At 46.4% G+C, this 24800-nt stretch overlaps 2 protein-coding genes across 4 annotated transcripts in view; one reads left to right on the top strand and one right to left on the bottom strand.

The window, feature by feature from the left end:
* Nucleotides 1–11374, bottom strand: part of LOC111145558 (MORN repeat containing 5) — a 29380-nt gene extending 18006 nt beyond the window's left edge. The window contains exons 1-4 of one of the 3 annotated variants that reach the window (XM_022500488.1): nt 10417–11374; nt 6330–6477; nt 4595–4706; nt 665–796 (exon numbers count right to left, since the gene is read on the bottom strand). In XM_022500488.1, coding sequence (XP_022356196.1) covers nt 665–796; nt 4595–4706; nt 6330–6477; nt 10417–10463 — 439 coding nt within the window. In that variant the 5' untranslated portion in view covers nt 10464–11374. Of the gene's footprint in view, nt 1–664; nt 797–4594; nt 4707–6329; nt 6478–9707; nt 9755–10416 lie in introns of those variants that run through there. The other 2 variants (XM_022500489.1, XM_022500490.1) reach the window with 2 other exon arrangements.
* LOC111145557 (NADH:ubiquinone oxidoreductase subunit A8) lies at nt 9943–24071 on the top strand. The gene is made up of 4 exons (XM_022500487.1): nt 9943–10104; nt 16314–16477; nt 19990–20155; nt 23751–24071. Exons 1-4 carry the CDS (start codon nt 10054–10056, stop codon nt 23886–23888), a joined length of 519 nt encoding a protein of 172 aa, XP_022356195.1. The 5' UTR covers nt 9943–10053; the 3' UTR covers nt 23889–24071.
* Nucleotides 24072–24800: the final 729 nt, after the last annotated feature.

The following is a 24800-nucleotide window of genomic DNA, read 5'->3' as shown; positions in this document are numbered from 1 at the left end:
TGTGCTCTTTCCTCTCTGAAAAACCTCTCCCCATGCCCTGTGATCCACTCCCAATTATTCTCTGGGTCTCATTTTAGCTGTCATTTCCTTCTTGAAACTCTCTGACTTTCCAATTCCAGATGAGGTACCTTTTCTTTGTGCTCCCACAGCATCACTCCCACCTCCCTGGGACTCTCCACCTTTACCTCTCTCCCCACCCCCATCTAGGGCCATGTTTTCCCCTTTCGTTATGCTTTTCTCACGATGCAACCAAGCCTTTCTGGTACTTGTCTGCTCTCTGTCAAAACACAAGCTCCGTGAGCAAGGGGTGTGTGTCTCCATTTGCCCTTCTTCACTGCCTACATCAAGCATAGTGTTTAGGCACACAGTCACTGCTTACAAAGTACCAAAGGAGAGCATGCAGAAATCTGTAGTTTAAGCCTTTCAGTGCTACACTTTGCTATCACAACTAACCACAACAGTCCTTGGCTTCACTCTGTGATCCCGCAGAGACTCGTCCGCCATGAGAACTCCCCACGGTGAACCATCCAGATCATAATTTTTGTCTTTTATCAGAAGTTTCTTTCTCATCAAATGCATGCACGTGTGCGCACACAGATGCACACAGATACGTGTGAGCGAGAGAGGAGAAAACGGGCATCCCGGCATGTCAGAATGGACATACCTGCATTTCTCAGAAAGCGATTCCTGTAGTCCTTGATTATCCTCGTGGCCGGGTTGTAGAAGCCATCTCCACAGTCATAACAGCCCTCGGGGATTTTTCGAGGTGGGTCCATATTGGTGAGCTGAGAGATACCTTGAAAGGATGCAATGGATAATTAACTCACCACCAAGACTAAATCAAAACCCAGCCCCCCAGAAGTCCACTTCTGCCTGGTTGTCCCCGTGGCAAAATGCTCCCCATTCAGAGCACGGAGGACAAGCGATGGGAGCAGTGCCCCACAGCAGCTTCCTGAAACTGGCTCTGGGAACCGGGTCTTAGGGACTAGAACCCCAACTTCTTCCCTTGACCCCCATCCTCTGTTTCTGGGGACACGATGACAGGGGTGTAGGTTCTGGATGTAGAATGAGCATGAGGGAGCATCACAGTTTGCAATGGGGATAGAAAGACGTGTCTAGAAGAGGGATGGCATGCAAGGGGGTGAGCCCAGAGGCGTGAGCCCTCAGGCCTCACTCAGCAAGCCTAGCATGGTGGGGCCGAGGAGTGCAGAAGGAGAACAGTGGGAAGAAACGGGTCAGGTGGGCAGGGATCAACTTTGACTCTTAACCAAAATTACAATGGTGGCTGTTTACCGACTGTTTATCCTGTGCCTAGAAATTCATTAAATGCTTGACTCCTACTATTTCAATGATCACAGCAACCCTGGGGCCCCATTTGTGGATGAGAGAACTGAGGCTCAGAGAGGTCAAGTAACTCGCCCCAGACTCTCCAGCAAGGAAGCAGCAGGGCACCCAGCCATGAAACCTGCACATCAGGCTGCTGACGTTGGAACCCCTGGGAGCTTGAGAGGTGTTGGTCACACTGTCCTGGGTGTTGTGTATCTTGGAATGCTGAGGCCTGAGTGAGGGGGACGAGGTTGGAATAAATAACTTCTCGGGCTCTTGCGTTTCCTGTAATTCCCCGTCCTCTGGACTGAGAGCTGGATGCGCCCCGAGCACCCTGGTCACGGCGCAGGGCCCTGTCCTGCACACAGGTGCTCCTCTGTTGGTTACTGACACCACATGCATATGGTGACTGAGCTCTCACTCCATGCCAAGCGCTTCCCAGCCATTCTCTCCCCAGAGCCTCCTGCCTGTGCCATCTCAGAGACGGAGAGGAGCAGAAGGGGCTGCTTTAGCTTCTCGCTGTTCCTGAGGCTGAAGTTAACCTTCAGCCCAGCTGCTGGGCTCTGCCAAGTGCCTCAGGCCTTGGGAAGGCAGTGGATACATAGGATGAAGTTGCCGCGTTGGGAGGCACCAGAGCAGAAGGAAGGATGCAGGGAAGACCACCGCGCTGCCCATGAGCCTGGCAGAGCCCCACCTTTGACAAAACCAGCCGCCACGTGACAGCTGAAGGCCTGAGGCCAGGGGCTCTCTCTTTGCCTATGGGCTTCCGTTGGGGGTGAGGAGCCCGTGACAGAGCCCAGGCCCTGTCATAACTAACCCAGGAGGGGCCACAGACAAGGTTCTCAAGTGGGACCTAGACTGGCGGCTCCTTGAAGGCAGACACGGTCCCCCTGGGGCCCAGCTAGTGTCTGACACAGAGTAGGTGCTCAGGAAATCCAATGTCATGACCTTAACGCCCACACCTCATCTCCCCTGCTGTGATGTCAGTATTATCCTCCCTGTGTCATTGTTTACTGAGCACTGACTCGGTGCCAAGAAATGTGCCAGACACTGGGGACACAGCAGTGACGAAGAAAGAGCCCCCGCCCTCATGGAACGCAGTTGGCGTGGGAAGAGGGATGCTGTGCACTCAGGACAGAGCTCTGTGGACGAGCTCTGGCCGCTCCATGGGATGCCACAGGGAGACCTTGCCTCATCTGGGAATTCAGGGAAGGGGTCCCAGACAAAGGGACGTGATGCTGAGACCTGCAGGCTGGGAAGGAGTTATTTGGGTGAAATGGGCGGGTAGAGCATCCCAGCAGAGGGAAGAGCAGGAAAGAGCGTGGTCTTTTCAAGGTCTAGAGATAGAGCCAGCACAGCGAGGGAGGAGAGAAAATCCCAGAAGGGCAGGTGGTGTGGGCTGAGGGTAGGCTCAGCCACAGGAGCCAGAGAATGAAAGTCATTTTAAAAATCTGGAACCTTCTCATGAGAGGAGCGGAGAGGCACTGAAGGGTAGGTAACAGGGGTGGGGGTGGAGGACAGTGACAATCAGAGTCATGTTCTGCAAAGACGAGAGTGCCCACGGAGTGCAGAATGGCCCAGAGCGAGTCAAACCTAGATCTCAGGAGACTAGGTAATACAGGGGAGAGGATGGAGGTCTGGGACACAGCAGCACCAGAGAGGGTGAAGGAAGCCCGGTATGGCACATAGGGGGCCTCAGTCAACAATTATTCAATGAACGCATGAAGGAATATATTTAAGACGTAGAATCCACAGGACCAGGGGCGCCTGGGTGGCTCAGTGGGTTAAGCCTCTGCCTTCAGCTCGGGTCATGATCTCAGGGTCCTGGGATCGAGCTCTGCATCAGGCTCTCTGCTTGGCGGGGAGTCTGTTTCCCCTTCTCTCTCTGCCTTCCTCTCTGCCTACTTGTGATCTCTGTCTGTCTGTCAAATAAATAAATAATATCTTAAAAAAAAAAAAAAAAAAGAATCCACAGGACCAGATAGATGGTTGCTTGTGCACAGGGAAAGAAGAAGGCAGGACTCGGCCCATCCAGGTGGATGGGGTGACAGTCTCTGGGGGTGACAGTCTCTGAGGATACAATCCCTGGGGGTTGAAGGGAATGAGTTCCGTGCAGACAAGGTAAGGGGTGCCAAACTGGGGTGTTGGGGAAGCTGGCTGCAGGAACCTGGGGCTCAGGAATTTTGATCTCCATTTGGAAGCTGATGGTATAAATGAACTCTTAGAGGTGAATCAGCTTGTTTAGGGAGAGGGACAGAATGTTACAGAAGAGGGCTTGAGGCCAGAGAGCTCTGGGAACCCCCAAATTAAAAACTAGGGGGAAGAGGAGCTGACAAAGGAGACAAAGGGAGAGAAGGTTCACCGGGTCAACTCTCTGATTCAAAGTGACACAACCAGCGTTTGAGCTCAGGACTGCCTGACTCCATCCTGGGTGCCTTCTGGAGCCTTCTGCCCTCATGGAAGCTGACTTGCCCAGGCTCATCCTGCTACTGAGAGGGAATTGAGGACTCAAACCCAGACCTTCTAGCTCCAGGCTTGGTCAACTCCACCACATCATGTCATAAGTTAGGATTTATGTTTATGGTTTGCACAGTCATTTTCCCATTTGTCATTTCGGATGTATCGTCTCGGCTGGGCCAACCACTATGCCCCTGGGGTGTAGCTGACCGCACACAAGCTGGAAACGCATGAGCCCCTTCTGTGGCTGCTCTCCGAATCCAGAGTCTGGGCCCGCACGTCACCCTCCACGATGGAACATGGTTTCTGTTGATACAGGGGACACAGAAAGGAAGACCTGGGCCCCCTGGGGAGCTCTACCCCCAGGAAGCAGGTCTGGAGTCTGGAGCCTCAGTTTCCTCCTCTGCCACATGGGACCAGAAAGGCGGGCATGGCGAGGTTGTCTGGAGATTCTGTGAGACCGGCAGCACACAGAGCCTCGGCCGGAGCCTGGTGCACGGGGCACCCGCTCCGTCGGTGCTGCTTAGTTTCCGTGCAACAGCAGGTACTAGTGACAAGGATAGCCGAGATGGGCCATGCACCTCCTGCATGCCAGACCTGCTGGAAACACTCTGCCTGCATGAGCTTACTAACCACACACTTGTCAGCTGGATGATGCTACGGAACCCCTTTTGCAGGAGAGAAACCAAGGCACGGAGCTGGGACGGCGGACATCTGAGGGGGACTTCAAGGGGCCGTGGCCCCTTACATGAGGCTGCCTTTTGTTTCCCTCCCGGTCTGGGTGTGAAGGAAAGGGAGGGTGCCCCGGTACCTGCAGGCTTCAAGCCATGGCAGATCTCGGTGTAAAACCTGCGATCGCAGCTGTCGCAGTAATGCCAGTGCTCTGCCTCATACTGCAGCCCGTCCGAGAAGGTGTACGTGCCCTGGAAGAAATGGAGCATGCGCGCAGGGGTGAGGAAGCCCTTCTGCCAAGGAGGACGGGTGTCATGGCAAGAGGTGGCTTTCTCACCTTCTCATCGCCAAGAGGAGCCGTGAGAGCTAACCCAGCTACTGGGGCTGTGATGATTAGAAGGAACGGCTATAGTGCTGGGCTCTGTGGCCACTCTCTGCACGATGCGGGGCAGATGACCCAGCCCTCGGTTTCCTCATTTGTAAAACTGCCTCCTAATGGTATATATTTTACGGGGTTGATTTGATGAGACAGTGCACCGGCAAAGCGTTTAGCGCAGAGCTAGCTAAAACAGTCACAGCCACTGGTCACAGCCCTTTGTCCAAACATGTACATTCTGCCCCTGCTGCCCCAGGGCTGAAGGAATCCCCAGGATGTAGAGGTCGCATTGGCTTGGGCATCAGGAAGCGTAGGTGGAAATTCCGATACTATTAATTCACTGTGTGACCTTGGGTAAGTCACATCCCCTTCCTGGGGCTCAGACTCTCCAAGCGGTAAAACAAGGAATGTTCCTTAACATTTCAAAGGTGGGCATTAGCGAAATGGATGACAGCCATAGGTCTTTCCCCAGAGAAAACCACAGATACACAGAAATTTTGGCATATAAAGCCGGGGGGGGCGGTAGTTTCCACTGACCCCCTGAATTGTATGCATGGTCCACAAGTCCCAGGTGGGATTAGATGGGTTAGAGGACTTGTCATGAGAGCAGCAGTGGTTGTGGAAGTAGTACTAAGACCTAACACTAAGTGCCTGCTGGATGCTGGGTACTGAGCACTGGGTACTAAGCACTGAGCACAGTGCTTAGAGAGATCACCTCATTTACACTCACAACTGCCCCAGGTGGTGGCCGGTGTTGGGGCAGGCGGAATAACGGTCCCCCTAAGATATCCACCTCTACTTGCTGGAGCCCGTAAAAATGTTAACCTCATCCGGCAAAAGGTCCTTTGCGGATGTGATTAACTGACAGATCTTGAAATGGGGAGATTTTCCTGAATTACCTGGGTGGGCCCAATATAATCACAAGGGTCCTTGTAAGAGGGAAGCAAGGGGGTCAGAGGGATGAAGGGCAAGATGACGACAAAAGCAGAGAGAAGGGGATGTGATGATAGAAGCAGAGGTTAGATTGAGGCATGGCCACCAGCCAAGGAATGCAGGAAACTTCTGGAAGATGGCAAAGGTAAGGAAATGGATCTCCCCTACAGCTTCTGGAAGGAATGCAGCATGGCTGACTTATTTTAGACTTTTGGCTTCCAGAACTGTAAGGTAATAAATTTCTATTGTTTGAAGGCACCGAGTTTATAGTAATTTGTTACAGCAGCAATATGAGATACAACTATTGTCCCCAGTTTATAGGGGAAGTCATGGGCCCAAGGTCACTCAGTTAGTGATACACTAGGCTTCAAACTCATCGTGGCCTCTCCAGGGGCCCTTCCGGATCCAGAGGAGTGGATTCCAGAGCTCTGGGAGATCGGGTGGAGGGGAGCAGAGGGAATGGAAGGAGGAGGGCGCCAGATGGACAGATCAGGGTGCTCTGTAGTGGGGGCTCTTCCCGTCCAAGGTTTTGCCCTCTGCAGCCTCCCCTCCTCAGGCTAATCACCTTCACGACCAGTCCCTTTTCCCAAATGGCATCATAGCGGCTCCCGCTGGGGAAGTACAGGGTTCCTTGACCATGAAACATGCCGTCCTTCATTTCCCCGACATATTTCGTTTCAGTAGGGAGGATGTACTCAGCGTCGCCCTCCATCCTGCAAGGACAAAGGGAAATCAGCGGACTGTGCAGAGCCGGAGGGTCAGAGCAGGCAGGCAACAGGAGAGCAAGTGGGAACCTCATTCTCAGGGCCCTCAGGGGTTACTGTCCCAGTAATATTCTCTTAGAAAACAACATTTTTGGTTCCCTCAAAAACTCAAAAATGAGAGGGTATGTGTTGTTGATGGTGGGGGATGGGGCACAGAGTTTTGTTGGTTTGTCTTCGCCCTCACCTGGAGGCTGTCCTGGGGTTCTCACATCCCATAACACAGCCCTTGGTAGGCCCAGAGAGGGGAGGGATGTGCCCAAAGCCACACAGCAAACACTGGGAAGCAGAGACTCGGGCCAGTTTTCCTGGCAGCTGGTTTTGTGTCCTCCCTGTCCCCCATGACCAGCCCACCCCTGCCCTTTACACCACTTGTAGGTAATGGGAAAAGGATGAAATTCAGACAGGGGACATAGGTTTGAATCGTACTTCACCATTTCCTAGATGTATTATCTTGGAGACTTTCTTAAACCTTTTTTTTTTTCCTTCCTTCCTTCCTTCCTTCCTTCCTTCCTTCCTTCCTTCCTTCCCTCCTTCCTTTTTTCCAACAAATCTTTACAGAGCATCTACTACATATCAACACCTACCACACATGCTGAGTCTGGTCTGCTGGGTACAACAAGGTCACAGCAGTGATCAAGGCATATGCCATCCCTGCCATCAAGGGGATTCATGGTCTAGTGGGGGACACAATTAAGCAATTGCAGAATATGTGGGAATTGCCATGCAGGGGGAAGTAGGCCTCTACAGGAGCCCAGGCCAAGGAAACCCAGGTTGACCAGCTGACCACTTACTTCATGTGTGAAGTGGCTGAGATTAATGCCCAAGATCAACCCAAATAATGTATAATGATTTTCCTAGTAAAGGGGCCGACATCTGGTAAGTGCTGAAGAAGTATCCTTTCCTCCATTTCTTCATTCCTGTATTCCTTCCCTGTTCGTCCCCTGCTGGCTAGAAGTCATCTCCTCTAACTCTGAACTTCTTTAGGCTTTTGTTTGTACGTCTGTGGGATGCTTAGCACTTTCTGCCGTGCATTGGAATTGTATTTCTCATATTCCCTATTTAATTAAAGGTCTGGAGAGGAAGACCTTGGTATCCTCAGTTCTTAGAATCATGATTCTGTGTAAACAGGTGTCTTGTAAACAGCTACTGCATAAGGAGTGAAGGGAACTGACCGAGGGGATGAAGGAAGATGCCACTGGGGCACAGGCCCCGAGCAGAAGAGCGTTGTGGTCAGACATTGTGGAACAAGTTCTGAGCAATGCAGACCTACAGCCACCAAACCTGAGCACAGGCCACCTCCGTGCCTGTGTGACTTTGGCCCAGTTCCTTTGCCTCTCTGAACCTGAGTTTCTCATCTGTAAAATGGGGATAATGACAACACTCCTCTTCTTAATTGAGACAATTAGATGAAATAATAGCTATGAAACAATAGCAGAATGCCTCAAATAGAGTAAGAGTTCTATTGTGTTCACTGTTGTGTTTATTCTCCTGCAAGACATGAGAGGTAAGAGAATGCCTTTTCTCCTTTATGTGTTTACTTGAAATCACATCTACCATTTCTGTCTCCAGCAAAACCCTTCTCAGAGATTAGACGCTGCTCCCTTTTTTTAAACTGCAAACTGGATATCAGTGCTCAAACCTTCTACAGACATCTCCAGCTCACCCCAAATGAAATTCATCCTCTTTTCCTCCAAAGTGGACCCTCCTCAGAGTTCTCAGTTCCCACAAATGGTATCAGAATCATCCAGGTTCAAAGCCTAGAGCTAGGCACTGAGCTGGGACTGGAGGCAGTCTCTGAGTGGGACTGGGAACCTATCAGTTAGTTGCCAAGTCCTGGCAATGAAAATTCCCAAACTTCTACATCTTTCTTTCCTGCAGCCCCCCTGCTTCTGCTTTGGTCCAGGGTCCTGCTGCCTTTTACTAGGACAACCATGGGCTCTGACTTGATCTCCCCATCTCTACTCTGCTTCCCTCTCTCCTTCTCTCCCTTGTCTTCCTCTCTCTTGTCTTTCCTTCCATTTTTCTTTTATTTGCTCAAGGCAAAAGCCTTCATTATAAATTAAAAGTAGTTTAAAAGAACAAAGATATAAAGACTCCAATCCATAGTGAGGATACACTTATCATATCTCAAATTTCATTCATTCATTCATTCATTCATTCAGCCAACATTTACTGAGTACATAGTGTATGAACTATGAAGAGGGATACAGAAATTAAATAAATTAGATTTCCTAATGCCCAGCCCTACCAACAATCTATCTATCAGCGGCTCCCCACCCATAAAATTATGCACAGTACTCAGATCTCTCTATGCCAGAACATAGACCCACCCTTCCAGCTCTGGCTCTCATTCTCCTCCAGATACATCCAACCCTCCAGTCACACTGAACTAACTGCCTGCTCTTCCACTTGTAAATCCTCTGAACTATTGCCCATGCTCTTCCCTCTGCCTGGAAACATTCTTCACCTTGCATCTCTACCCACCTAAATCCCACCTAACCTTCAGGGCCCATCTCAAATATTTTCTCCTCCAAAAGCCTTCAAGGACTGCACCAACTGGATGTGTCCTCTGTAGGAGCTCAGTAGCAGGGCTCCATAGAAGAAAACACATGAGCTTTCGAGTCAGACCTGGGTTGTGATCCCTGATCTGCCCAACACCAACTAGTACTTTGAGTAAGCTACACAGTTACTCTGAGCCTCACTTTTCCCATCTGCAAAATGAGGATAATACCCATCTCATGGGGTTGCTGTGAGAAGGGGAAGATTTGGGCAAAGCCACTATCTGAAATTATCTTTTCATTTCTTTGTTTATTGGCAATACACCAACTAGACTGTAACTTCCATGACAGTAAGGATCTTGCTTGACATTTTTAATATTTTTATCCCCATATCTAAAACTGGCAGATAGCAAACACATAAGTATATATGGAATGAATATACCTCAGCTCTGCTGCTTATTAGATATGTGTCCTTGAGCAAGACACTTTACTTCACTGGGTCTCATTTTCCTGAACTGTAAAATGGGAATAAACAAGCCTACGTGAAGGGTTGTCCTGAAGGTTAAAAGGAATAAAGTTTGTGAAAGTGTCTGGTACAAAGCCCTTGGCAAATGCGAAAAGGCAGCCGTCTTTTCCCAATCACAAATACTCAAGACACAGTGAATCAGATGAGGCTCTTACCTCCCGTCTACATATTCCCCAATATATTGGCTTCCTGTGTACTCCATGGCGCCAGCCTCTAGCCTCCAGCCCTTGGGATCGCGGAGTCTCAGTGCGTCCCGTCTCACTATGACAACCAAGATGGGCGGGGCCTAAGCAAAGCCCCGCCCCCAGCGCCTGCCTGCGCCTGCCAACCTTCCACACACTGCGCACGCTCTGTGGCTCGCGGTTGGGCAGAGCAGTGCGCCTGCGTGGCCGGCTGCGCAGGCGCAGGCGTGAGGTGGCCCTTGGCGGTCGAAAGGGGAATTCAAGGAGACGGGGGCGACGCGGCTGCAGGCGCCTCCTCGGGTTTGGGGCTGCCGCCATCATGCCGGGGATAGTGGAGCTGCCTACTCTGGAGGATCTGAAAGTGCAGGAGGTGAGGCTCGTTCGGAAGCCAGGCAAGCGGGGCATAGGGCTGCAACTTTTCGGGCCTGGGCCCAGCCCTGCTTCGTCTCACTAGACTGTGGGCCCCGGCTTCCCCCACGCAGTGCCCCCCAACACAAACACAGGTCGCTTCCCGGACGCCCCCTCCTCACCTCCGGGAATCGCCTCACCCCAAGCCCATCATGCAGTGGCTCTGTAGCGCTTTCCTCTCCAAGCCCACCCTGACCCCCAACGATCTACTTGTCATTTACGTGAATAATAGTGGTACTTTTTCTTAAGCACCAGCCAGGGCCACTTTACTTACTTTAATGGCACGTAATACTTAACCCTTTCCGCGAAGGGAATATGCATCCCCGGGTGCTCGCAGCCGAGCGAGAGAGACAGTCGCTTGCAGGTGGCCTCATCCTTACCGTGTTGGAGTGGAACTAGGCAAAGGAAGCAGCAAGAGGAGATGATACTGGAGAGTGGAGTTGCTAACAGCCCTGGGAGGGTGTTTGGTTATAGGACACTTAAGGCACTCATTTATTTAGGAGGATATCATTGAAAAATTGCCGTATACATACACACCGGAGAATAAGAGGTATGGTCCCTGTTCTCATGGAGCTTGTAATCTAACAGGAAGACAGACATAAAGAGGCAGTTACAGTACAGTGAAATTTGTGCTATGAAGTGGAGACAAGACAGTATGTACAAATTATTGGCAATACAGCCACATCTTGTCTAGATGTCAGGCAGGATGCCAGTTAATTACTTTACATCCATTAATTCATCACATTCTGCCAGCAGCACTATGATCTAGGGTATTCTTGGTTTCTTCGTGTGAAAGGTGAGAAAACAGGCCTTGGGAGTAGAAGTCATTTGCCCAAGGTCATATAGTTTAGTAAGTGGCGGAGCTGGACTGTGAATCCAGGTCTGAGTTTAACACCCATCCCTTTAAACTCTTGTATTGCAGGCAAAAGCTGAAGGGAGTGAGAAGGCTTAGCAGGATGTTTTGTGTCTGGGAGACAAGTGCTCTTTGATGTGATTCTAGGGTTGTGGGAAGCTCAGTTGTTGCTAAACCTGGAGATAGGTACGTCAGACTGGTAGGACTGGGAAGCAGCTTCTACAAGGCCAGACTTATTTTATAAGTGAGGTGGTGGGGAGAGGTGGAAGGTTTTAAGGCAGAAGAGTGTCATGGCAGGCCTGGATAGTAGAAAAACTAGGCTGCATAAAAGGAGAAGGAGGGCAACACTAAAAGTGATGTGCCAGAAGTTATATCCCAGAAGTTAAGGGTTTTACTTTCATGACTTCACTTAATCTTAGGTGCCTGTGAGAATGGCAGCTATTGTTTTTCGCAGATGAAGGGCTTTTTGCTATGCTCAGGGACGTTAAAGTGACATTTATTAAGTGGTGGCCTCCAGTATTCAGTCTTTGGTTTCTTGTCCCACAGTGAAGCTGGGTTAGCCTGAGACTGCTGGATTTTTCATGGGAACTTTAATTTGATTCAGCAAACACCCGAGGTTCTACTTCTGCAGATATTCTGTATCTGGAATAAATTTGCCGTTAGTGTTTATACAGTTGAATTGAAATACAGATAATTACATAAATAACTAAAATACAAGACAAAGAGTGATTAAATGCTATGGAAGAGGAGCAGACGTAGTTTAAGAGAAGAGAGCAGCGTTTAAAGTTGGATCTAAATTCCAGGCCTGACTGCTTGGTTACCTTGATTAGTCACTTGGAGTATTTGCAGACAGAGTTATTTTATTTGTAAGATGAAATGATTCCAGCGCTATACTTCTTTGAGGCTGTAAAGGGAAGAGAGAAAGCACTTCTCGGGCATAATGTGAGACTTGGCTAAATGGTATTTGAAGAATAGCATTTATAGGCCGAGATGGAGAAATGGGCTTTAAGTGAGGGTTAGATCTGAGCGAAGGTAAGGAGATGGGAAAATGCAGGGCTCCACTGATGAGTTCTGGGGACCATGAGTTCAGTGTTCTGAGACAGCAACAAGTCCCTTTTTGGAAGCATCTTGGGTGAGAAGGCTGGATCCAGAGGCTTTAAATACCCCATAAAAAGTTTAGGCTCTGTTCTGCTGTTAAGCCTGAATCCTTCCAGGGCTTTGTTGCTAATTTGTTTTAATGGAGTATGATAAGAATTGTCTTTTAGGAAGATCCTTCTGGCAGCTCTGTGAAGAATGGATTGAAGAGAGGAAAAAAAAAAAAGCAAGATTAGTTTTAGTGGCTGTTGAAATAATGAGGAGGCTGTTAATGACCTCAGCATAATTGGGGACTGCTCACAGAACGGAAAAAAACAGATGTATCTGGAAGTGATCAGATGCAGCAGTGACTTAGGTATCAGGCAGAAAAGGTTGAGGAGTCTGTCAGATTTGTGACCTGACAATGGGGCTGAGGAAGCCAGAGGGAGCAGATTTGATAGACAAATTAAATACATTTTGGACCTCGTTTTCTTTGGAGTTATAACACATCCCTGTGGAAGAAGCATTCAGAAGCTTAGGCTGGAAACTCCTTGTACACATTGACAGTTTTGAGCAGAAATAATAGCTAATATTTATGATGTGCTAGGCACTGTTCTTAATATTTTTATATGTGTTAACTCATTGAAATCCTCAATAGTCCTATCAAATAAGGACAGTTATTCCCCATTTTCCACAAATTAAGTAAAATGGAAGGCACAGCATAAATTAAAGACTGTAGAAAGAGGTGCAGACATGGTTTAAGGAAGAGAGCCGGACTGGAAGATAGGTTGTAGATTTTAAGACTTTTTCTGCCTCCCTTTCCACACCTGCAGATTGTATAGACCTGCTGTATGGGGAGGCTGTCATGAGGGTAAATGAGGAAGATGCTGGAACTCTGTGTTCTTTGAGACAAAGGGAGCTGAATGAATTTGAGAGGGTATTCACAGTAAGCAGCTGTGAAAAGATGCTGTTTCTGTTGGAACTCATCAGTCTTCGTGAAGAAGCAGGTGAGGGGAGATCGTGGCATCCAAAGTCCTTTGCCACCTCAGTGAAGGTAAGGTAAGACAGAAAGGACTGACTGAAGGTCACGGTGTGTGAATTCCAGTTCTGCAGTTGCCACTGACCTGCTGTGTCGTCTTGAGTACATCTCTTTCCCCAGGAAAGAGATTCGGTGAGTGGCTATTCTGTTTTATTTTCCTGTGACAGAGCATATTTTATATGCTCAACAACATGGGTGTGCCTGGATTTTGAAAAGACCTCTACATTGGTAGGAAAGTCAGGCAAAGAATGCCGTAACTTTTTTGGGCACGATAGCTGTGAAGGCATTTGAAAAGTCTTTAAGGCATTTGTCAAGGAAGTAAATATAACTGACTTAATTTTTTAAATATATTAAGTTTTTTAAAATTTGAATCTTGATTTTTTTTTTTAAGATTTTATTTATTTATTTGACACAGAGAGAGACCACAAGTAGGCAGAGAGGCAGGCAGTGGGGGCGGGGGGGAGCAGTCTTCCTGCTGAGCAGAGAGCCCGATGTGGGGCTTGATCCCAGGACCCTGAGATCATGACCTGAGCCGAAGGCAGAGGCTTAACCCACTGAGCCACCCAGGTGCCCCAATTTTTCTTTTTTTTTTAAGAGAGGGAGCACGAGTGCATGTATGCACGGAAGAGGGGCAGATGGAGAGGGAGAGAGAATGCCAGGCAGGCTCTGCGTCCAGTGCAGGGCCTGACATGGGGTTCGATCCCACAATCCTGAGATCACGACCTGAGCCAAGATCAAGAGTCGGGTACCTAATCGACTAGGCCACCTATATGCCCCTGTCTTGATTTTTATTCTCTCAGCTCTTTACAGGTAATACAGCAAACAAGAGTATTCCCCTCAATTAACCTAAATAAACTCTTACTATAAAAAATTGTAATACAAAATCTTAGAGATTTTTAAACTTATTAGAGTTGTCATGCAGACTTTTATCATAAGTTTGTCTTTGCTTTGATAATTATAGCAAGTGTAATATTAGTAGACATCGTCCTAACTTTGTTCTCCTCTTCCTGTAGTGTGTAGATGAATTACTCTCTTCATCTTTCCTTGCCATTTATTGTATTAATAATTTAACCTAAGCTATGTGAAATTCATAAAAAATAAAATTATAGGGGCGCCTGGGTGTTACATTCAGTTAAGCATCTGATTCAGTTTCAGCTCAGGTCATGATCTCAGGGTTGTAAGATGGAGCCCTGTGGGGCTCCGCACTCAGTAGGGAGTCTGCTTGAGACTCTCCCTGCCCCTCCCCTCCATGTGCACTCTCTCTCTCTAAAATAAATAAATCTTTAAAACATAAATCAAATTTATAAAATTTTTAGCATAAAAATAATTATAACGTTATTCTTACATAAGAATCCTTAGTAAATATTTACAAATCAAATCCAGTAATATCTTACAGCATAATACACTATGGCAGACTAGATTTTATTCTATCTATAATGGGAGAGTTTTGGAAAATCTGTTAGTGCTCTATACTTACAGATTAATGAAAAAAAAAAAAACCTGAAATTTTCAGTCTTTCCAGAAAGAACAGTAAAGCAAAGCCAGTTCAGATTAGAAGGAAACTTCCTTACTGAGGAATATCCGAAGAACTGTAGCCCAGACAACAGTGACAAAGTTGAACCAAACTGTGCTTTAAAGTCTAGAAAGAGGCCGGAGTGTGCCTACTGCCATTGCTGTTCATCTGTATTATCCTAGAGTTTAGTCAAAGCAATAAGATAGGGGAAAAGGAAAAAAAAAAGATACAAATATCAGAGAGGAAGGGCGGTAGTTTTTACTTATAAATGGGAGTTTTTCCTCTTAATTGTCATTAGTTTTGTATCAGAGCTGAGTTCAGAAAGATCTGGCTAGAGAGGAGATACAGTGTACAAACAAGCAGTAACGAATTTGAAAATCTAATAGAAAAAAAATCCTATTAAATATATGAAAAATGTTAAAATACTCTGAAATTAAACAAGAAATGTGCAAGGTTCCTATATGACTGAAGCTCTGGTTTTAACCAAAGAGCGTAAGAATGACCTGAAGAAGAGGGGGGGCATACTTTATTTTGGTGAGAAGGCATAATTCATGTAGTCTTGTCTCTTCTGTGAGTGTTGGGTCCCCGTCCCTGGCACGCAGTGAGCACTCATCAGCTACTTGTGCTGGACACTATTTGGGGTGCTTGGTGAGCCACGGTCAACATGACATTTAATTATAGTTCCATTTAGGGAGAATTGACATCTTTAGTCTCAGCTCTCTGTTGAAAAAAATCCCTACCCTCTTGGAGCTTATATTCTAGTGGTCACACACAGAGTGACTGCTGATGATAGCTCTTATGAGGTCAGTAGAAAAAGATCCTCTGAGGAGATAAAATTTGAACAGAGACCCGATACTGTAAACATGCTTGTTCCCTCTGATATAATACATGACTAAACTTCGTGCAGTTCCAATGCAAATTATTGGACAAAGGGGTTCTTCTGAAAGAATAACGGAAGTGACTTTGAAACGGAGGAATGATGAGGAGGGTGGTCCTCCCAGACAGCAAACGTTCTAAGTTCTAGTAATGGAAATGTTGTGGTATGGGCCCAGTTAGAGGGACCTTGGTCTGTGTGCAGTCCCCTGTGAGTGAGCTGTAACTACGCTTTCTCAGGAAAGTGTCCTGGGAGGCAAGTGAGAGATCGACATAGTTATGGGGTGGCTACCTTGGATATAGTCTGTAATTGTAAAAAATTGAAAAATTTTAGTGCTTTATTATTAGTAATAACTTTCTGGACTAGATGCCCTCTAACTGATCCTTTCCGGACTCATCCTCTGTGATTCTGTAGTCTTCTGGGAAATTTATCTGTTCTATCACTTTTATTCCTGAAAAGGAGACTCATCAAGGCTCCCCAGAGTTAGGGCCCTCCATCATCCTTCAGAACTCTGCTTTCAGAGAGGTAAGGGTTCTGTTAGGGCTGCCATTTCCTTATGTCTTAAATGGGGAGAGTAATGTCAACCCAATGAGATGACTCTGAAGGTATATAGAACATCATGCGTGTGAAAGAGCCTTGCGATTTCTAAAGCAGTGGAGATCACAAGGGATTATTATGGGAGCCCCTGTCTAATTTTCGTGGTGGAGGTAGATCAGTGCTACCTGTATTTCCTCTGTTTTGAGTGGCAGGAGGTGAAGATGAGGAAGTGATATCCTGGTCACAGGTCTGTGGTCTGTCTCCTGCTGTCCTTTCTCCAGGTGAAAGTCAGTTCTTCAGTGCTCAAAGCTGCCGCCCATCACTATGGAGTTCAGTGTGATAAGCCCAACAAGGAGTTCATGCTCTGCCGCTGGGAAGAAAAAGACCCCAGGCGGTGTTTAGAGGAAGGCAGGCTCGTCAACAAGTGTGCTCTGGACTTCTTCAGGTAACAGTCTTTCACATCAGTGCTGCAGGGCTGAAACATGTAGGTGTCTGTATCCCGGTGAACATTAAGTGAAGGAAGAGTTTTGGTAGGAAATGCAAGACCTTGAAATCTGATAGACCCAAAAAGCCTACAGTAAGTGATGCAGTTATTTTTGTTATTTGTTTTTATTATTTGGTGTGTTCTTTAATATCTGTGAATGTTAATTTCCAAATTATAGAATACTACGTTATCTTATATAGGATTGTTAGGAAAAATTTGTAGAAGTACGTAATAACAACTCAGCTCACTGCTTGCTAACAGGAATTCACTAGATTGCTGTTACTACAGAACACTCAGTTACCGTGGAGTGAAAAGTGGGTACAGAGTCAAGGTATTAAGTAGGCCATTGTGCTTGATACTGTAAGTAAAAAAAAATCCAGATTGTAATTGTAGAGAAATGTTTTGACAGACTGTCTTAAAAGGGACCGAAACTCTACTTGAAGGGAATTGGCTTGCGTAGCTGTAAAGCCCAGGAATAGGACTGGGATTGGGCAGGGCTGGAATCAAAGGGCTTGCATAATTTCATAACTACTTCGTATCTTTTTGCCTCGCTTCTCCTCCCCCAGTCTCTTAGTTCTGTTTTTCTCTGTCAGGTTCATTTTCAGAGAGACTCTTTGCTTGCTGTAGCAGAAGTGGCCACCAGCCACTCCACACCGCTGTGCTGCTTGCCTAGTACACGTAGACCAGCCGTGCCAGTTGTCCAGTGGTGTGAGCAGGGCTCCCGGGACCAAGTCTCATTGGCCTGGCTGCTTGATTTCATATGCATATCTTTGAATCAGGTGTGTTTCAGGAGATAAAATGCTGTGCTTGGTCAGGCCTAAAGTGGGGAGTAGACTTAGATTCAGCTAAACCACTCTGCTGAGAGATAGGGAGGGATTGTTCCCCAAAGGGAAATTAGAAGGATGTTACAGAAGAATGGGGACTGACTGCTGGCTAGGCAAAACCCACAGATGTCCACTATAATGACGGGAGAGGGAAGAATCAAATTTCCTTCACATAATAGCTACTTTCTTTCTTTCTTGGTTCTGCTGTCTTTGTCCATATGCGAAGATATTTTTGTGGTTAGAGTCGTAGTAGTGTGTGACTTAAAATTCATTTTTCCCTGAAACTATTGGGAGCATTCTTTGCCATTGCTGGATTGTCTTCATGACCATCATTTTTTTTTTTTTTTTTTTTTTTTTAAGATTTTATTTACTTATTTGACAGAGAGAGATCACAAGTAGGCAGAGAGGAAGGCAGAGAGAGAGGAAGGGAAGCAGGCTTCCTGCTGAGCAGAGAGCCCGATGCAGGGCTCGATCCCAGGACCCTGAGATCATGACCCGAGCCGAAGGCAGCGGCTTAACCCACTGAGCCACCCAGGTGCCCCCATTTTTTTTTTTTTTTATAAAGTTTTTTTTTGTTTTTTTTTTTTGACAGATAGAGATCACAGGTAGGCAGCGAGGCAGGCAGAGAGAGAGAGGAGGAAGCGGGTTCCCTGCCGAGCAGAGAGCCCGATGTGGGGCTCGATCCCAGGACCCTGGGATCATGACCTGAGCTGAAGGCAGAGGCTTTAACCCACTGAGCCACCCAGGCGCCCCATGACCATCATTTTTAATGGCTATATAATATTCCACCAGCGGGTAAACCAACCTAATTTGCCTGACCAATTCCTGTTATTAAACATCATTTTTCCCCCGGTTTTTGATTGTTTTAGATAAATCTGCAGTGGTTACCTTTGTGTGTAGCTCTTTTTCTCTTTTTAATTAATTCCGTGGCATAAATTTCTCAGTAGTGAGATTATGCTATAAAAAGGCTTTGAATATTATTTATGGCTCTTGGACTATAGTCGTCATTTTCTTAAAAGTTGGGTCACTTTATGCTGCCTTCAGCACTGTATCTTTTTTTGCCTTACCGGTATTGTGTATTATTTAAGTATTTGATAGGTGCAAAATGATATTTTATTCTTGCTTGAATCTGCATTGGTTTGATTGCCAACTAGTTTACGTGTTTACTTTTTAAATTTTTCTAAGAGAACTTTGGAAGACAATTTCTGCTTTGGCCTAGAGGTAGTACTTTTAAGTGGACAGTGTTTGGATTTCACAAGCTCCCGAGGTGCCCAGCTGCCTCCATGAGAGTTGCTGCCTCCATGCTGAAGTTGCTCTTTGTAGGCATTAGGAGGTAATAGTTGGGTGTGGGTACCAGGGTAGCAGAAGAGACTGAAGACTCCAGTAATGCTAGCAGCTCTTCCGCTGTCCCATGCTGGAGGAATTAAAAAACTGGCATTGGAAACAGTAGCCGGCTACCAGCCTGATTCTCAGTGGAGGGGGGTGCGGTTTTGTGTACTGTGGGCATCCTGTTCAGTGAGGCTAGGGGCCGTTCAGAAGAGCTCCATATGGCTTTGCTGGTCTTCCTTCTTTCCTGTGCACACCCTGCCACCCCCAGGTTACACTAGAATTCCTGGAAAGGTATGTAAGAAGCTGGGTACATTGGTTGCTTCCTAGGAGGGAAACCCAGCAAGAATGGAAAGCAGCTTTTTCACTGTGTATTTCCTCCATCCCATCTCTGAGGTTCTTCCTGAGCTGTGTGAAGTAAGATTCCCGTGTTGAGTGTAGCTAGATTCTTAGAGTACAGCAAGCTAGCACTTTCTAGTCATGATTCCCTTAGGGGAAGGAGAGTGCTGTGCATTTCTTCCAGTGCCTCATGTAAGGCTTTTACTTAAAATAATGGCATTTTATTCTTCTTTGAATTGGCATTTATTGGATTACCAGCAAGGCTGAATGGTGAGAGAAGGGAGTTTTGCAAAATAATTGAAGCTTATCTCTTACACACAGAAGTTACCTTTTCTTCAGCCATTTTTGGTGGCCACTAAATGAATTACATGCTGCCTTGCTTCTTAACAGAGACCACCAAATGTAATTTAACTTTTTAAATGACAGATTAATCTGTTTCTGTTCAGTGCATTACTAGAGCGAGGGCTCTGAACTGTGAGGAGCGTAAGGTGGTTTGCCTCCGCACTGATGCTTCAGGATCTTCCGCTTGTTGGTTTGTGTATTTGTCTTTTACAATTCTGTCTCTTCCTTTGCCATTGTCTCACCGCTGCCTTCTGTCAGCGTGCCTGTCTCAGATTATGCTGCCTCTTCCAAGTTTGCTAAACTGATCATCTTTAGAATTGGATCTAAAGGAAAGAACACGTAGACCCTAAGTGAGGAGTGTTCTGTGTAAAATATATGTGCCTCAGACCACAGTCTTCACATTTCAACTCATTTAGTTTTGCTGCATAAATAAATGAGGTCTTCTTCCTCAGAAATCTTTTTCTACTTATTGGTTCTCAATCTGAGGATCTCCAGATTGTCTGTAAGTGAGGTAAGAGCATCTGCTCTCCTACCTTTCAGAAAGCAAGGCTGTGCTTTTGAGGTCGGTGCTTACTTTTTCCCTACTTTTCTGTTTTTCATTATTTTGCAAGGAGCTATCCCTAACCTAGCCCTCTTTTCCAGGCAGATAAAGCTTCACTGTGCGGAGCCTTTTACAGACTATTGGACCTGCATCGACTATTCTGGCCTGCAGCTATTTCGTCGCTGCCGCAAACAACAGGCCAAGTTTGACGAGTGTGTGCTGGACAAGCTGGGATGGGTGCGACCTGACCTGGGAGAGCTGTCCAAGGTAAAAAGTCTCCTCCTGGAGGGGCGGTCAGAAAAGGTTAATGAGGGAGTGATTATACACAATCCAGGAGTTTAATAAAAATATTTCTTTAAATAGATTGTCCAGCATGTGCAGATTTGTTTTTGTTTAATTAGCTAATTGGAGAACAGAAGGGAGGAGATGAGGAAAGACACAATGTTAGGGGCACTGGCAATTAGAAAGCATTGAAGTTACCCTGGAATTCAGAGAGGAAATAGGACCAAGGTATGCCGGATTCTACAGGCCAGATTTATCAGTACCTGAGATTTTTAAGTGTATCCCTGTAGTTTAAAAAGCACGTTTTCTTACTCTGTTCTGTATTTCCTATCTCAGTCATGACACCACCATCTCTTGAAACATCAGAAACCTCGATGTCTTTTTTCTTCATGTCCCTTTCTCCCTTTATAAAAAATCATCAGTTCCTATAGGTAAGCATCTCCTGGATGATTTTGAGTCCTCTCACTGTCCCCACATCTTGAACAGGAGTTCTTAACTTAGGTTTGCAAATATCTGGGAGGGGAGGGTGGTCCTGTTCAGATTTTAGAAGACCTTGTATTACCTGAAATTGAAGAATTTAGGCTATCATTACATCTTCACATGATCTGTATAGAAAATAAATATCACTTTCTTTTTAAAACTTTTCGGGGGCTTGCCCTTGCTTGTAGTATTCTAGCTTACAAGAGCCTGTGTGATCTGACTTACCCTGCTGCTGCTGTTTTGTTTTTTTGTTTTGTTTTGTTTTTGAGAGAGGGGGCGGGGTGTGGAGCAGAGGGAGAAGAGAATCTCCGGATTCTCACACAGGGTTTGATCTCATGATGCTGAGATTATGACCTGAGCCCAAATCAAGAGTCAGACACTTAACCAACTGCACCACCCAGATGCCCTGACCTACTCCCGCTTCTTTAGCCTCATTGTCCTCCATTACCTCTGGGACAGATAGGTGGCAGGATGGCAGGGAAAACTCGGGTTTGACTGGAGGAAGATAGTACTACTGAGTCACTGTGGGATCCTGAGCAGATTGGTGACTGTTTCCTGTCCTACCACATCTCCGAAATAGGACCAGTATTCATCCCTAGTTTTCTGTGAGGATTAAGCTCAAGAGCTTTTGTGAACTTCCAGCCTAATGCCTGGCGCATAGGTCCACAGTTCACCCTTGTTCCCTTCCCTTCATGTATAGTGTCTGTGGGTAGTCGGGCCTTCAGCTTGGCGTCGTGAGCAGGCGAGCGCGTCAGCAACTTTGTTTTGCTTTTGTCCGGATTGAGGATCTCCGATATCTTCTTTTGCTGCCCTGCACAGATCACTTAAATCGTGGATAACTCTGTTGGAAGGTGGTGGGACCTACACATTTACCAGTGAAAACAGCCTTTTCTCATTTCTGTCTCTAATCAAAGGAGAATTAACAAACCATGCTGTTAAGAAAGCATATTGATTCCTGAACCTTTGTGTTAATGTTTTTAAAAACCTACAAAATACTGTCTTGTTTTCAAAAGTTTATTTCTTTAAGAGGATTATCAGTTTTAGTCATACTTAAAATCAGAATCCAATAATCTTTTTTTAGAAACGTCATGACCAGCTGGATAAAGCCTAACTTTTAGCTGCATTCACTTCTGCATTCTGCTTCCACTGGGTTGCCTTTCTCCCCTTTGTGCCCCTGGCCAGTTTCTACTCACTCTTCTGCCCTCAGCTTCGATGTCAATGTTGTTTCAGGTTTCCAACCTTCCTAACCAGTTGCTCTCTCTCCCCCATAATTCCACCGTCCTGGGAAGGCTAACATTGACAATAACTTACGGAGCACCCGCAAAGCATCAGGCACCTGACTGTGTAGTATCCTAATAGCACTGTCAGCCAGTAGTCCCATCAAGAGATGGGAAATTGAGCATTGGGTAGACTGCCCAAGGTTGTAAACCAGCAGTTAGTTTGACCACATGCTTCTGCTCCTTTTCTCTTTCCATATGATTCAGAAGAGGAAGTTGTTTTCTTGTTCTTGCCACAATAATCTGTCCTTTTAAGGGGTCTGTTCATTACTTGAAATTTAAGAAACATGTTTTTAGATTTATTTCATACATATCTTGAATTCCTGAAAGGAGCTTCACATGCCAGGTGGAGGCATTTGGAGGAACTCTGTCAAGCAATAAGGAACCATTAGTGATCTCTGTGGTGGAGAGAGGAGAACACTGTTCTAAAAAACAAGCAAACAGCTACTCTGGACCTGTAGACAGAAGGCTTGGGTCCCTGCTCCAACTCTGACACGGAGCGTGTATCTTGATCACGGGCGGGTTAGCCTCCCTGGTCCTCACCTGTGAACTACAGATAATGTCTCACAGTGTGGTTTTAGTAATAATTGTGCTGTTGTGTTCCTGAAAGCTCCATTCACAGTAAATGGTTTTTGAATTTGTGCAAATGGGAAGATTCATCAGTCATATCATAGGGAGTGGCTTGAAGATCAGACCACTACATAACAACATTGTTAATAACTGTGGCCTTGTCTTTCCATTTCTCTGTGTGTTTCCTCATCTTTAAAGTGAGAACAATTGCCGGTGGGTTTCTGATGGAGATTTTGTGACCATCAGGGCTGATGTGGATGTGACCACCTTCCATCTCGCTCCTGTTACCATCGTGTAGTGCTCCAGCGAGCTGCCAGGCCTGTTGGCTTGGCTCTCTCAGTTCTGATCCTGCCCCTCTCTGATCTAGCTTCCGTACCTTCCAGCCTGCACATGTGCTTGAACTGCTTCCCTGCTTCCCTGCTTCCCTGCTTCCATGCACCTGTTACCACTGGGGTCAAATTCAAACACTTTGCACATCGTCCGGTACCCTTCACTGTCAGGCCCTTGTCAACCAGTGTAGTATGTTATTTAAAATGTTATTTAAAAGCACAAGCTTTGGAGTAGGCAGATCTGGCTTCGAGGACTAGTTTTCCCACTGGTAGGCAGGTGGCCACAGGGAACCTCTGTGAGATGATCTCATGGGAGTTTGAGAATGAAATGGAATAAGGTGCTCAGTATCGTTTCCAGCGGGCGCTTGCGTAGGTGCGTCTTTTCCCACCACTATTCATGCAGCCTTTGCTTTGCCGTTCTAAAGATATGCCTCTCTGTGTACACACAAACTGATTACCTGGAATGTCTTTCTCCTGCTAATCTTTCTGCCTGGCTCATGGGCATCCTTTAAGATGATGCTAAAGGTTACCCGCTCTGAAATCATCCAGCCCCCAGCCTTCAGGATGGGTGACATGTGCACAGTCCTTGCTCTAAATCCTAAGTGTCAGCATTTAGTTCCTGCCTCAGTTGTGATAATTTGGTTAGGAAGTCTTGGCTGATTTTCTTGTCTGGCTCCCTCGAGGACAGTGTGTGTCTTGTTCCCTACTATTTCTGAAAATTCTACCACATGGAACGCCCCAGAGAAGGCTTTCTTAAATGCTCGTTCAAAGGTCAAATGAGTCTAAATATGGTTTGCCAGGGTTTGAAAAAAGAGGGTTAATTGGGACAGCAGGACCAGAGAGGAAATGCTGGGAAGTACGTTCTTGGTCTTAGACTGTTCCACCTGACCTCAGCCTTGCTTCTGTCCTCTTCGCCCCTCACAGGTCACCAAAGTGAAAACAGATCGACCTTTACCGGAGAATCCCTATCACTCAAGAGCAAGACCAGAGCCCAACCCTGAGACCGAAGGGGAGCTGAAGCCTGCCGAACATGGCAGCCGCGTTTTTTTCTGGACCATGTAAAGATGGCTCCGTGGCCCACACTCAGTCACATGCCCAGACAACCACTGGTGAAATTCCCATGCAGTTTGCATCGACCGATAGAGTGTTCTTTCCGGGATCACAAACTTAACAAAAAAGTTAATTTATGTGACTTGGCAGATATTCTATACCATTTCCTGGCCATTAAAAATTTTAAAGGAAACAGTTGTATTTTATTATGTTTTATATAACCTTTTGGCCTTTAAAGATGACTTCCCTTTGCTTGTTCTTCTTGTGGTCCTCCCTGCATCTCTCTCTTTGCTTTAAGTAGGCATTCACCAGTGTGGCTGGGGAGTCACATTCAATGAGGCAGAGATGACTGTGTAAAGGAAAGGCCCTCTTACCTGTCTGCGTTCACGCATTTTGAAGTCTTACCTCTCTCCCCATCTAACATCTCAGACAAATAGCTTTTCCTAAAGGTCATACAAGGGAAGTGTCTAGGATAGGAGAAGTGAAGAAATGTTTGAGCCTTGTGACTCAGGCCATGGGAGGGGCCTTCTGGCTGGGTTTTAGGCAGTCTTGCTCAAAGTTTCTTAAAGAACCAAACTTCCACCACTTCCCCTTGATATCCCATCCTCAAGCATTATAACCCAGATGTTTTTCCTGATAGACAAGGGAGGTGGAGGCTGAACTCCCAGCTCCAAAGCCAGGAAGTCGGGAGGTCTGAGTGTCAATTCCAACCTTGGGTGTGTTCCTTAACCTCTTGTGAGAGGTTGAATTTGAGGACAAACTAAAGGCAACATGCTTATCTACCTCCTGGGCAGGTTAAAGCCACAAGTATTTATAAAGCTGTGGTTCAAAGCACTATTATGTCCTTATTTTCCCTTTCATTCAGTTCCTTTTTCACTACCAGGCTATTTCCTTTACATCTGACTGGGTCACTCTACACCCTTC

This window comes from Enhydra lutris, unplaced genomic scaffold (assembly GCF_002288905.1).
Source record: "Enhydra lutris kenyoni isolate GAN:26980312 unplaced genomic scaffold, ASM228890v2 scaffoldscaffold13, whole genome shotgun sequence".
Taxonomy (NCBI): Eukaryota; Metazoa; Chordata; class Mammalia; order Carnivora; family Mustelidae; genus Enhydra; species Enhydra lutris.
The sequence above is the reverse complement of the archived record's forward strand: the minus strand, read 5'-3'. Positions and strand labels throughout refer to the sequence as shown.

Excerpts from the sequence above, each read along its gene's own strand:
- LOC111145557 (XM_022500487.1), top strand. The coding sequence starts at position 10,054 with ATGCCGGGGATAGTGGAGCTGCCTACTCTGGAGGATCTGAAAGTGCAG. Across the intron at positions 10,105-16,313 it reads AGGATCTGAAAGTGCAGGAG|GTGAAAGTCAGTTCTTCAGT; the intron begins GTGAGGCTCGTT and ends TCCTTTCTCCAG. Across the intron at positions 16,478-19,989 it reads TGTGCTCTGGACTTCTTCAG|GCAGATAAAGCTTCACTGTG; the intron begins GTAACAGTCTTT and ends CCTCTTTTCCAG.